Source organism: Suricata suricatta, chromosome 1 (assembly GCF_006229205.1).
Source record: "Suricata suricatta isolate VVHF042 chromosome 1, meerkat_22Aug2017_6uvM2_HiC, whole genome shotgun sequence".
NCBI lineage: Eukaryota > Metazoa > Chordata > Mammalia > Carnivora > Herpestidae > Suricata > Suricata suricatta.
Genome location: NC_043700.1, coordinates 74,964,827 through 74,977,619, shown reverse-complemented (window position 1 = coordinate 74,977,619; position 12,793 = coordinate 74,964,827). Strand labels below are relative to the sequence as shown.

The window sequence follows — 12,793 nt, the reverse complement described above, 5'->3', positions numbered from 1 at the left end:
TTATAGCTTATATGGAAAATTTCAACACAAAGAACGTGAAAGCCAGGCACAGCTACTGGATTTATATAACTGAGTTTTGTATATCACAAATAATCAGTCTAACTATCCTAGACTTAGACTTGATTTCTTAACATTAGAGTATCACATACTCAAATGGTAGAAAATGACTCTACTAAATGTTCCTGATGTTAACACTGCTTTATCAAGAGGACGGACATTGAAATAAAAAAATATTCAGTGCTTCCTACCACTGCTGCATGAATATAATGCTCTGAAATTTAGCAGAAAGTATAATTTGGAAATATGAAATAGTGGAACTTCATCATAATCATGTGCCATATATGCCTACCTAACAATTATTTCTCTATTTCTCATCTGGATGTCTTTCAATAAATAAGAATTTATCATATATTTTCTACAATTTTCTCTCTCATTCCTTAAACATAAACCCTTAATGTTTTTTCAAAAAGTTCTTGATAAAAGGACAGTAAAAAAGAAGTCCAAAAAAAATAAAGGTTAAAAATTACACACCTACAATGAAGGAAACCTGTATCTTATATTCCTTTTAGGAGAAATAGTGAGGACCTTAAACAATTACTGTCTAAAAATCTTATTTGCAACACTGCTAATACATAAATAGGGTGTCCATGACTTTCAGATGGAAAGAATAAACTGATGGAAGACTAGTAGGATAAATAAGAAACTTATGATAGCAATGGAGTCTGCTTTTCCTCAGTAGTGTTACAGGTGTGAGCAAACAAATCTAGGTTGTCTTAATTATTCAGTAAACCATAGTCAGAAGACATATAGGTGCTATTTGGGAGACACTTAAGATGGAGTTTCTCAAATCGCTAAACACAGCTCACTGGGTTATATACTGAAAATAAAATCTAGAAAGTGCAAGCGTAGTATATTACAAATAGCAAGAATAAGTATTATTTCTCAAAATCTTTGCTTTATGTATTTATGCACACACAGATTCACACACATATACTGGTTCACCATAATTGGATACAAAATCTTTATTCTGTCCACTATTATAAACATTTCTTTTGAAAGCAGCAAAGCTATATAGTGTAATACTAGAGCAATGAGAACAGGCAATGTAGAGAGAAGGTATGTCTTCTTTGTGGCTTACTTACAAAGAACACACAGTATATGCAAGAAACATCTTCCTTATTAATCTTCCTGTTGCAAGTCTTCAAAAATTGGACCATTTATTATATATCTTGCTGCACATATGGATCAAAACTTTAGGTTTACCTTGTTCTTGAATTTATCAGCTTTTTAATTTCTCTTTACCAAAGTAGACCAGGAAAAATGCTGCCTCTTTAAGATTTTACTTCATCCTTAACTCTTTCACTCTCATAATTACATTTAACTTATAGCTTAAATTCTTATTCAAGTTTGCATTCTCAAAACCCAAAACCCAAGGAGTTTCACAAATATACTAAGTATTTAAAAGAAGCAAGCATGGAATTCACAAGTAACCATAACCCTGTCTTCAATGGAAGCCAATTTTCTGATATATCCCAATTATAAGTTTGGACTTAAAAAAGTCAAGATGCCTAAAAAACTCGAAGTTTTGCTTTACTTACATAGGACAATGAAGAAGGGACTCAAATCCCTTATCTTTATAGCTTGAGAGTGTAGACTAAAGTGTTCAGGAAAATTGAACCCATTCTAAGTATAAGCAAGCAATAAAAATAAAGCTTACTAATTTGAAAAATTAATGAAAGCCTTTTTGAAAAAGGAAGTCTACAGCCATAGTTTTGTAATAACGCTCCTCTTTAAAGTATTTTAAATATACTTTATTAATCAATTTAAAAAATATTTATCCACTAAAAGGAATTAAATCTTTATGTCCTCATTTCATGAATATAATTCCACTACTAATTCAGACCAGAATTGCATACTTGCTGCTCTACCTGAACAGGTTTTCATTAGGAAACTACTCTTCATTTCTTTACTGTGATGCTGACATTGCTTTTGTGATGCTGCACACTGAGTACTAATTCCTCTCCCATCTCCACCTGGATGGGATTGTCTAATACAACTGCGGCTTGTTTCCAGTGGGAGGCTTCACTTGAAGTATCCAACCTAATCTCGTCATCAAGGTACATATGATACCAAAAGGGAATGGCAGTCACTTGTCCAGATTTACAAATGTGTACCTATGAAAATTAAGAAATTATGAAAATTTCATCAGAATAAATAGAGCAGACTTGGATAAGTAAGTCTTTGTCTTTTTAGTCAATTTTAGCTCCAAATTTTATAAAGATTTAGTCACCCAATCCAAATTACTTCAAGCTATTGTATTCACTAGTATTTACCCAAGCTCATTTTTGATTATTGTTTAGGAAAAAAACCTAACATTTAAATCTTCAAAGAAAGTGACTAATACTATTTTGTGTATATAAAGTTATTACCTAGCTGAAGATAATTCTGAATATGACAAGAAAAAACCATTTTGTATTACCTTTACTTCTCTGGTAGAAGTATTCAAATATGGAGTCATTAAATCTAGTCGTAAGAGTTCCACTGGCTTGCTTAAAGGTATACAGGGTAATGCGGAGAGATCCAAAAATACACGTATAGGTACCTAGAAAAAGTACAAAATTTTCACTTTTACTCAGTTCTTTTTGTGGCCAGGTACCCTGGAGCGCTTACTTTGTACTTGTGTGAGTATGATACAATGCTTTTTACATCTAATCTCTCATTTAATCCCCATATTACCTTAAGGCATAAGGGCTTTCATGATTCCAGTTTTAGAAGGATGAACAAACCAAGGCTTAGGCAGGTTACATAATTTGCTATGGTTTCAATTATCTACAAATTCTTTTCTTAGATGAAAGCAGATTAAGTTTTTACTTAAACCAAATAGCTCCAAAAATTTTAAGCACAGGATGTGCTTTTGTGTGAAAGATGAACTAATTAGCAAATAGTACAATATTAACTATTGTACTGTTTGAGAAAATAACTGAGTAATAGTGGATTTCATTTGGAAAATAAAGTTTAATTCTAGCAAGCAATGTTTCTCAACTTGGATGCAAGTTAAAATCACCTATAGACCTTTGAAAAGCCCCAACTGCTCAGGCCATACCTCAGATCAATCTGGAGTTGGGATCCAAGTAACAATAGTTCTGAAAGTTCAGACAAGGTTGAGAACCACTGCTATAATGTGTTCCATCAATTTTAGCAGCAATAGAACCTTCCTACCAGTAACTTTAGCCTCTTCAATTTGAAATAGAAAGGAAACTGTTGTCTTAAAAGTGCCCTCTTTACTTTGAGTGAAATATTAGCAACTGTTCATGGTGAAACAGTGGACACAGAAATACCAACCTCTTCCTGGGCATCCCGAAGGTATCCGAGCTCCCCTTACCATCAAAACAGCAATTCCATGCCATTTCCAAGACTCATTATGCCCTTTATTCTCATTTTTCTCAGTCACCAGAAGAAGCCCTAGGTTCCTATGTTACTTCTCATCACATGCACTCTATTCCCTCATGGTTTGTCCTCAGTTCTGTTTCTTAACCGAGCCCACTGGCCACTCCTGCCATGTGTGTTAATTCTTCTCACATTTCCCATCTAGAGCTCATAATTTCATGAGTGCTCTAGAGTTCAGTTCTTTCTATATACGCCCAAGGTGATTTCACTCAGACATAGGGTTTAAATATCATCTACCACATTTTATCTCTAGCCTACATCTTTCTCTGAATTCTTAACCAACTGCTCAATGATCCTGCATACATAAATACAACCTGATCCTCCTATTTTCCCCAAATCTGGTAACTATCCTTCAGGTGCTCTCATTCACCACATCCAATCCATCACACAATGCACTCTCTAATATGTCTACAATTGGAACACTCTGCAGGGTCTCCCCACTGCTACCACTCACTCCAGTCTAAGTCACTACTCCCTCTCCTCTGGATTACTACAATAATGCCTTTGCCTGCTCACACAAGCTTACTTCTAACACAGCAACCACAGTAACCCTTTCAAAACAAGATACACCATGTCACTCCTCTGTTGTATACCCTCCAGTTGTTTTCCAACCCTTTTCATAGTAAAAGTCTTCCTATGACCAAAAGGCTCTTACAGGATCTGGTTCCTAATACTTTTCTGACTGCATCTTTCATCTGACTCTCCTCAAGGTTTTTTCCTGTTTCTGAACATTCCAATCATGCTCTTGCCTCAGGCCATTGCATTTGTTGATCCTTTGACTTGTTTATCGTTTGCTTCCTTATTCTTCAGCTCCTTGCTTAGCTGAGTCCTTCCCTCAGTCATTACCTATAGGAAACAGTATGTCAGATACCCCCCATTCCTTGTATTTCTTAACCTGCTTTATGTCCATAGCACTTCCAACCATCTATCATACTAATCTTTTTACTTATTATCTATCTCTCGGTTGCCAATTTGAGTGCTAGTTCCATGAATGCAGGAATTTAGCTCTTATTTTCTGAGGCCAGAACAAAAAGTAAAGAGAAAGGAAATGAAAAGTATACAGACCATGAAAACAAACTATAGAGGAAGGGAGGATGTAAGACGGAAGTACAGTGAAATGATATGGCAAGATCAAAATATCATAGATTCTGATGGGACCAAAGAATTGCTGATCAAGAGAGAACAAGCTAGAAAGGAGATGGTGATATTTTTGAACCAAACAAAAATTCAAACTTCTATCTTCTTTGTTTTTTTAAGTTCATTTATTTATTTATTTATTTAGTAATCTCTACACCCAATGTGGGGCTTGAACTCACAACCCCAAGATTAAGAGTTGTATACTCCTCCAACTGAGACAGCCAGGTGCCCTTAAACTTCTCTCTTCTGATAGTGTATTCTTTTTATTAAGCTTGTCAAAAATCTGAGATTAAACAAACTCTAAAACCTGTTAGCCAGCACTGAAAAAAGCATTTTCTCAAGAAACTTGTATTTGCTGAGCAAGCACTGTTCACATAAGATCTAACTGCATTTTCAAGGCTTACTACGTATAGCCTTTAAAATACAAGTTGTAGATATCACTTCTTAAATTCTGTACCCAAATCCTATTTCCCAAAAATTCTGCTTTGGTTTATACATCAGTATCCCATTAGTAGGTACTTCCTACCTCTGTCTTCAACCCAAACTTCTTCCCTTAGATATTTTATGCATTCACACAATTTTAAATTACAAATCTGTATTCTGTTTCTAATGTCTTTGCCAGCACTAGATCTTGAGTCCTTGTTTCCCAAATAGCAACTAAAGCCTTCACCTTGAGCTCCAGTTTCCTAGGCTCCTATAATCTTACCCACAACAGTCTGATAGTCTAGACATTAGCTACTTACATCTATCACCTGCCAAACTGAGGTTTCAGGGTAATAAAGCGTTTGAGTTTGGAACACAGGTCTGTTTCTGACAGCTTCTGCTTCAGACAAGAAGCACCCTTTTTCATAACATTAAACCTAGTACCCTATTTTCACTTAGTGGCTCAGAAGAATGTCTACAGATTTTTATCAGTAGGAACAACAGAATTCCTCGGCAATTCTAATTCCGATGTTGATTTTCACTCACAAATTTCTTTGCTCTAGGAAACTGATTACCATACTAATCCAGCTGAACCCAGTGACTGAATTAAACAATGGAGAAAGTATAAAGTGGATGGTGGGTAATGGCTACCTGATGGAACTTCTCCTCTAAACACTTACCCGAAACTGATTAATAAAAGGTGCTATATTCAATCCAAGAGTGCGTTCTGTTCCTTGAACAGCACTCTCTTCTACCAGTGTCTGTGATTCCACAAGCAACCCAAACATCAGCACATACTGAGGAAAGATCTTGCCTCCAGATTGCAGCAAACACCTAGAGAAGGAAAAATGTTTTAAAAATCATCTTGATTCCCTATATTTTATAAATATCAATAACTAAATCATGAGTTGGTAAGCTACAGACTGTACATAGTCTAATGGACTTTATGTTATTGGCTGGTAGTTCAGAGTGGTAAACCACTGGAAATAATTTCCCAACAAGTGGCCGCTGATCTGTGAAAGAAAAACAACCAGTTGGCTTGATGGATATTAGTCTTTAGATTCAGGAAGAGTCATCAATGGATATTAAAACTAGTGGGTCAAAGTTTTACTTGGAAAAAGATATTTGCATCGTCTCCAAGTGTCGTCCCCACAAATGACTTACTAGTTACAAAGGGAAAAACAGCAACTTACTGTAGAAAAATCCAGTGAATACAACCAAAAACACACTGGTCTAAATCAATATCAACAATCATGGGATAAAGCAATACTATGTGCCTCCTAATGTGACAAAACCTCTGTGATGTTCCTCTTTAAAATGGATAATCTAAATCTAATAATAAAAAACAAAAACATGAGGCACATTCTACAAAATAAATGGCCTTCACTCCTTCAAACTGTGAATGTCATGAAAGACTTAGCAAATTTCCAGAATAAAGGAGACTAAGAGACATAGACATGACATGCAATGTGAGATCCTCAACAGGAACAACAACAAAAAGCTACAGAAAAAAGCTATAAAGGATATTATTGCAACAAATGATGAAATCTGAGTAAGATTTGTATACATCAGTATTGTGGCCACATTTCCTAATTTTGACAACTTTTATGCCTATGTAAATGAATATCCTTGTTCTTAGAAATATATACCAAAGTACTTTGGGGTAAAAGAACATGATACATGAGGAGAAACTTAACAGAGGACCATGGGGGAGGGGAAGGGGAAAAAAACCAGTGAAGGAGAGGGAGGGAGGTAAACCATAAGAGACTTTTTTTTTTAATGTTTTATTTATTTTTGATACAGAGAGAGACAGAGCATGAGAGGGGCAGGGGCAGAGAGAGGAGACACAGAATCTGGAGCAGGCTCCAGGCTCTGAGCTAGCTGTCAGCATAGAGCCCGACGTGGGGCTCGAACCCACGAACGTGAGATCTGACCTGAGCTGAAGTGGGAGGCCCAACCGACTGAGCCACCCAGGCGCCCCCCATAAGAGACTCTTAAATACTGAGAACAAACTGAGGGTTGATGGAGGTGGGGGAGAGGGGAAAATGGGTGATGGGCATGGGGGAGGGCAGTTGTTAGGATGAGCACCAGGTGTCATATGGAAACCAACTTGACAATAAACTATATGTGTGTGTGTGTGTGTGTGTGTGTGTGTGTGTGTGTGTATAAGAAGATGATATATGGAACTTACTCTAAATAGTTCAGAGAGAATAATAAAGCAACTGTGGCAAAATCTTAAAAATTTGTTCATCTGGATATAAGGTAGATGTTAAAAGTTCTTTCTGCTATATGTTCTCTGTACTATTCTTTAACTTCTCTGTATGTCTGAAATTATTTCAAAATTAAAAGTTAAATATTGAAACAAAAAAAAGTAATTAAAAGTCCAAATGTTCTAATAAAGAGTATGAGTAAAGTGTTAACAAAACCATTCTCCTACAAATGATTTTAAGTTCACCTTGGAAATCCCATAAAGGTGGAGTGACTGCTGTCTTAGTGTGATCAGCAACACTGCTTAGGATAAAAAAAATTTTAATAGCCTCTTAATAGGTAGAGTGCAAATGGACTGAGAGACCTATGAACAAACTATAAATATCTGATAGGCAGCTATATACCATCTCTGGGCTTCGCTAAGTGTGGCGTATCTTGTAACCCAGTGTTCCTGCTGCTACACAACGGTACTAGCTCATATGTGAAATTTAGGGCCCTTACCTCCATGCTCACCGACATCTTATCTCTCCCCACCTCAGCTGTGAGAAGCATGCGGGGTGAGGGGTGAGTGGCTCACCGACTGCCATCAAATCAAACAGGGTTGGAGGATACTTTAAGATACTTTTAACCAAGTCCTTATTTTCATTTGCTACATTTATAACCAAACATGAAATCCCTCATTTTTACTGAATATTCCCAAGCTGGTTTCCACCTGAACTTCCAGGACAGGCTACTTATAGACAACTAGGCTTCATATTATTATATATATCCTCCAGAGTAAATTTTTCCTCTTAAATATGTAGAGTTAGTAAGGATCTATTGACAACATCACAGGGCCAAGGTTTGGTTTTGCCGAGACATTTGTGCGTATCTAAAAAATAATTAAATTTCCCATAAGTTGCTAAAATTTTATGCTAGGCAGTTTCCCTGAATAGGTCATTAAACTTTTGACAAACTATAAAACACCCCATTCCTCAAAACCACATTAGCATTTCTGCTCTTAAATTAGTTTCAAATCATTAATTCTCCCGGCGTTTACTAAACTGACTCACCTTAACCATTTAGAATGAGAATGACAATTCAACTATAATAACAAGACATGGCAACTAAATGCAATGCAGGACCTTCGATTAGAATCTAGACTGGGGAGGAAAAGAGGAATATAGGGTATTAGTGGGATAGCAGGGGAAATTTTAATATAGGCTACATATTAAATAATAGTATTTTTATCAACATAAAGTTTCCTGAATGTGATATTATTGTGATATGTAGGGAAAAGCCTTTGTTCCAAAGAGATACACACTAAATGTTAAAGAGTGAAGGTTATAAAGACAAAACAATAGTCTTATATTCATTGTTACTATTCTTGCAATTTTTAAGTTTGAAATATTTCAAAATAAAAAGTTGATGGAAGACTTTACAATAAGTAAACAGACAGCTCGTGTTACAGCTCTCCCTAAGATTAGGTCACTGGAAGCCAAGTTGTAACTGGGTCATTTGATGAACACAGAATCAGCAAGGAAAGTTAGAGATGATTCCTAAGTATAATGCCATTAGACGGACTGAGACAAGTCATGATCCTAAACCAAGACAATCTCTCTTCAATAAACAAATATAAGTACATGATCATTTACATTGTAGGAAATCCTACATGTTTATAGGTCAGCCTAAAAAAGGACTTCACCTGACCACAGTACTTTGCTCATCTTTGTTATTGCTCTATCAACTTCTAGTATTTTAGGTAAAGCCTGGTAGAAATTAATCTCTACAATTAATAAAATTCAACAACTCTTAACAGAATTCCTCTCTATGTCTTTACCAAACCAGATTAAAAAAAAAAAGTATCTTCCTAAAAAACAGGAGAAATCTACCTGTTTTGCTCAAATGGATCAGGCTTATTCCTAAAAATTCATGGCACTAATTTTTCTGAACAAATGAAGTTATCTCTAATTGTGATCCATTTAAATGGAACCAGATCTAATCATTAAGATCACAATTTCTCAAATGACAGACTAGTCACAGAGCTTTATGGTCTTGACTAATTCCCTCCATCCCCAGTAACCACAAGAGGGTAGTGTTTTACGAAATTTGCAAGCTGAAAAAGCACATAGATTAAAAGTCAACCTTCCAACCAAAAACATCTATGGGGAAAAGGAAGGGAGGGCATTACTTTAAATCATTTCAGAAAATCAGACTAAACAAAATATCAAAATTTTATCTGCTGACCCCTAAAAAGTCAAGGAAGGCTTGAGTATGAACAACTGTGTTAGAGATAGCGTACACAAAGGCAGTACATGATCATTATTTTAAAAGACCGTGGTCATACTATTTTAATCTAAACTGTTATACAATGGGGCACCTGGGCGGCTCAGTCAGTTAAGATCCAACTTCAGCTCAGGACATGATCTCACAGTTCGTGACTTTGAGCCCCGCATCAGGCTCTGTGCTGACAGCTAGCAGCCTGGAACCTGCTTTGGATTCCGTCTCCCTCCCTCCCTCCCTTTCTCTCTCTTTGTCTCAGAAATAAATAAACATTACTGTCACTAACAGGAATGCTCCTTAGTTATGTTTAGATAAAAGAATAATTGCCTGGAAACTCTGCTTAGCTTTACTGACACTGTTTTGTTGTCACTTATAAGACTGCAGCTGCCAGGCTCCTCGATGGGATCCTCTGCAAACCCAAATACTACTTCTGAACCATCTGTGCCTTCAGCTGTGAGAAAATACGTCCCAACTCAAAAGCCTAACCATAAATGGCAAAAATTCTGAAGAGAAGAAACTCTTCAGTTTCCTTGTGACCCAACACAAAATGTTAAATGTGTTTAAATTAAAAACTAAAAAAAAGTACCAAGCTTTTAAACTTCCTCCAGTATTTTAATCTAGTATGACTGAATAAAGTCGAAGAATGAACATTTTAAAACAACGACTACAAAGATAGGTAGCTAGAACCTAACCACTTAAGTCTGTGAAAGGTCTCATTTTCCCTTGCCTTGTGTGGGGGTGCTGGGAGGAGTTCCAGTGAGACAGATGCCCGCATCCCCAAGTATAACCTCACCCTCTTTCACCGGTCACGAGACCTCCCCTGTTAGACGCTGACCGGAATCACAGGAGGCCCGTGTGAGGAGCACCTGCATACTTCTGTCCCCAGACCGAGAAGCCTGCCCGTCCAGGTAAGGAGACTGCACAGTAGCTTGGGCTCAAGGAAAGAAGCACTGGTTCTTCTGTCTCTCAGGAGGGAGGTATTTGGAAGGAAGGGAAGACCGGGTAAAACAGTGATCATGGGCACTGCCAGCATTCAGTGCCTACAGATGCAAAACATCCTGCAATTCATAGGACAATCCTCTATAAGGAAACAAAAACAGAAACAAGACTCTCCTGCACAAACTCCTAACGGGACATCTCCCCCGCCCCCCAACTAAGAAACTAAGAGGAGTTGGTAGCTTTACAGAAGTTGTTTTCCACTAATATAAGTAATCACTCAGATAAAACATACTGCTCAATTGTTTTTATAACCAAAAATGCTTTTTAAAAATCCTTTAAAGGTTCCATTTAAATAAAATGTGACCGACTGAAAGGTTTTCCACTAAAGATCAGCAGCAAGAAAAGGACACCGGCTTTCACTACTTCCATTCAATGTAGTCAGTGGAAGTCCTAGGTGAAGCAATCAGGCAAGAAAAATAAAGGGCATTGAAATTGGAAATGAAGAAGTAAAATGATCTCTGTGCATAAACAACATCATCATATATGTAAAAGCCTCTGAAGATTCCACATAAAAACATTACAACTAATAGATTCAGCAAAGTTGCAGGATATAAAACCAACACACACAAAAAAAGTTGTATTTTGCAATTAATAAGAACAATCCAAAAAGGAAATTTAGAAAACAATTTCACTTTCAATAGCATTAACCAAGAAGGTAGAAAAGACCTGTTAACTGAAAACTACAAATATTGCTGGAAGAAACTGGACACAAATAAATCGAAAAACATCCCACATTCGTGGACTAGAAGAAAATACTGTTGCTACCCAAAGTGAGCTATAAAGATTTAATGCTATCCCTATCAAGTCCAAACAGCATCTTTTTCCAAAATAGAAAACCCCATCCTAAAATTCATATGGAATTTCAAGGGATCCAGAATAGCCAAAACAATACTGAAGAACGAAGTTGGAAGTTTTACACTTCCCGATTTCAAAATTTACTACAAAGTACAGGGGAAATGACCATATAAGTAAAATGGTGGGAAAGGAAGCCTCAGACTCATCTCTTTGCACAGAGACACTTACTTAACCAAAAGACTCGGGGTGCTTGGGTGGCTCTGTCAGTTAAGCGTCTGACTCTTGGTTTCGGCTCAGGTCGTGATATCACAGCTTGTGAGTTCGAGCCCTACCTCAGGCTGTGAACTGGCAGCGTGGAGCCTGCTTGAGATTCTCTGTCTCCCTTTCTCTCTGCCCCTCCCCCACTTGCACTCTCTCTCAGAAATAAACATTTAAAAAAAAAACATCTCTTTAAAAAATGCATAGACTGAACTGTTCTGTGAGATACCTAGAAACCAGTTAGGAGGTTCCCATACATCAAGCCAGTACACAGCCTGGACTACATGGAAGATGACAGAAAAACGTATCGCATTTACTTGCCACAGTCCCCAGGTACAGCACAACACAATCAAGAGAAAACTCCAATTCCCAGCTTCTTGTTGGGGAGAGAAAGAGAAGAATGGAACGTACACCCAACACTGGGGGTGCTGCCCGAGGGACTGATTTGTTTTGCATGAAATCTAAGAAGTGACAAAAAATGGGTGCCAGGTTGGATACCCCAGGTAGATTTCAAAGGCAATCACTTGGCTTGGTTAAAGGCCTGAGAGTGCAGTTCCACAGACAGTCGTCAGGGTGAGCCCCGGTACTGCGACTTGCCATAGCACCAAGAGAGCTGCAGTACTTGAGACCGATACTGGGGTAGCTCAGGAGAAGAAACTAGCAACACTTAAACTAGCTGACACACACAAGCCCCAAAGAAGCTACATGCACATAAAAAGCTTGAGAGGTCTTCAGAATCTCCAGCCAGGCTGAACGGTAAAGGTCCTCCCTGTACAAAGCCAGATAGTAAAAACCAAGAGAGATGAATGGTTCTTCTAAAAGCTCAAGTCCTAACAAAAGTTAACACGGCACACAAACAGGGAAACAGGGTCTAATCAAAGGACAGTAAATATCCAGAAATTGACCCTAATGAAACAGATGCAAGAATTACCAAGGAATTAAAAAGAACTATCATGAGGATGCTCAAAAAAAATAAAATGCAGAAAATGATACATAAATGAATAAAGTGAGAATATCAACAAAGAGAAACTATAAAAAAGAACCAAACAAATCATGAGCTGAAGAATAATTGAAAATTTTACTAGAGGGATTCAACAGGGACTTGACCAGACATCAATGAACAAACACAAAAACAGACAAATGAGACCATATCAAACTTAAAAAATTCTAAAGAACACAATTAACAGAGTGAAAAGGCAACCTATGAAATGAGAAAAAATATTGGTTAAAGTATATACCTCATAAGGGGTTAACATCTAGGATA

The 12,793-nt window shown here is 37.1% G+C and overlaps 1 protein-coding gene across 2 annotated transcripts in view; it reads right to left on the bottom strand.

The window, feature by feature from the left end:
• Positions 1 to 935: 935 nt before the first annotated feature.
• Positions 936 to 12,793, bottom strand: part of PRMT9 (protein arginine methyltransferase 9) — a 39,643-nt gene continuing 27,785 nt past the window's right edge. For both annotated transcript variants that reach the window (XM_029940363.1, XM_029940368.1), the window contains 3 exons: positions 5,688 to 5,841; positions 2,480 to 2,602; positions 936 to 2,174 (listed from right to left, as the gene is read on the bottom strand). In XM_029940363.1, coding sequence (XP_029796223.1) covers positions 1,959 to 2,174; positions 2,480 to 2,602; positions 5,688 to 5,841 — 493 coding nt within the window. In that variant the 3' untranslated portion in view covers positions 936 to 1,958. The remainder of the gene's footprint in view (positions 2,175 to 2,479; positions 2,603 to 5,687; positions 5,842 to 12,793) is intronic.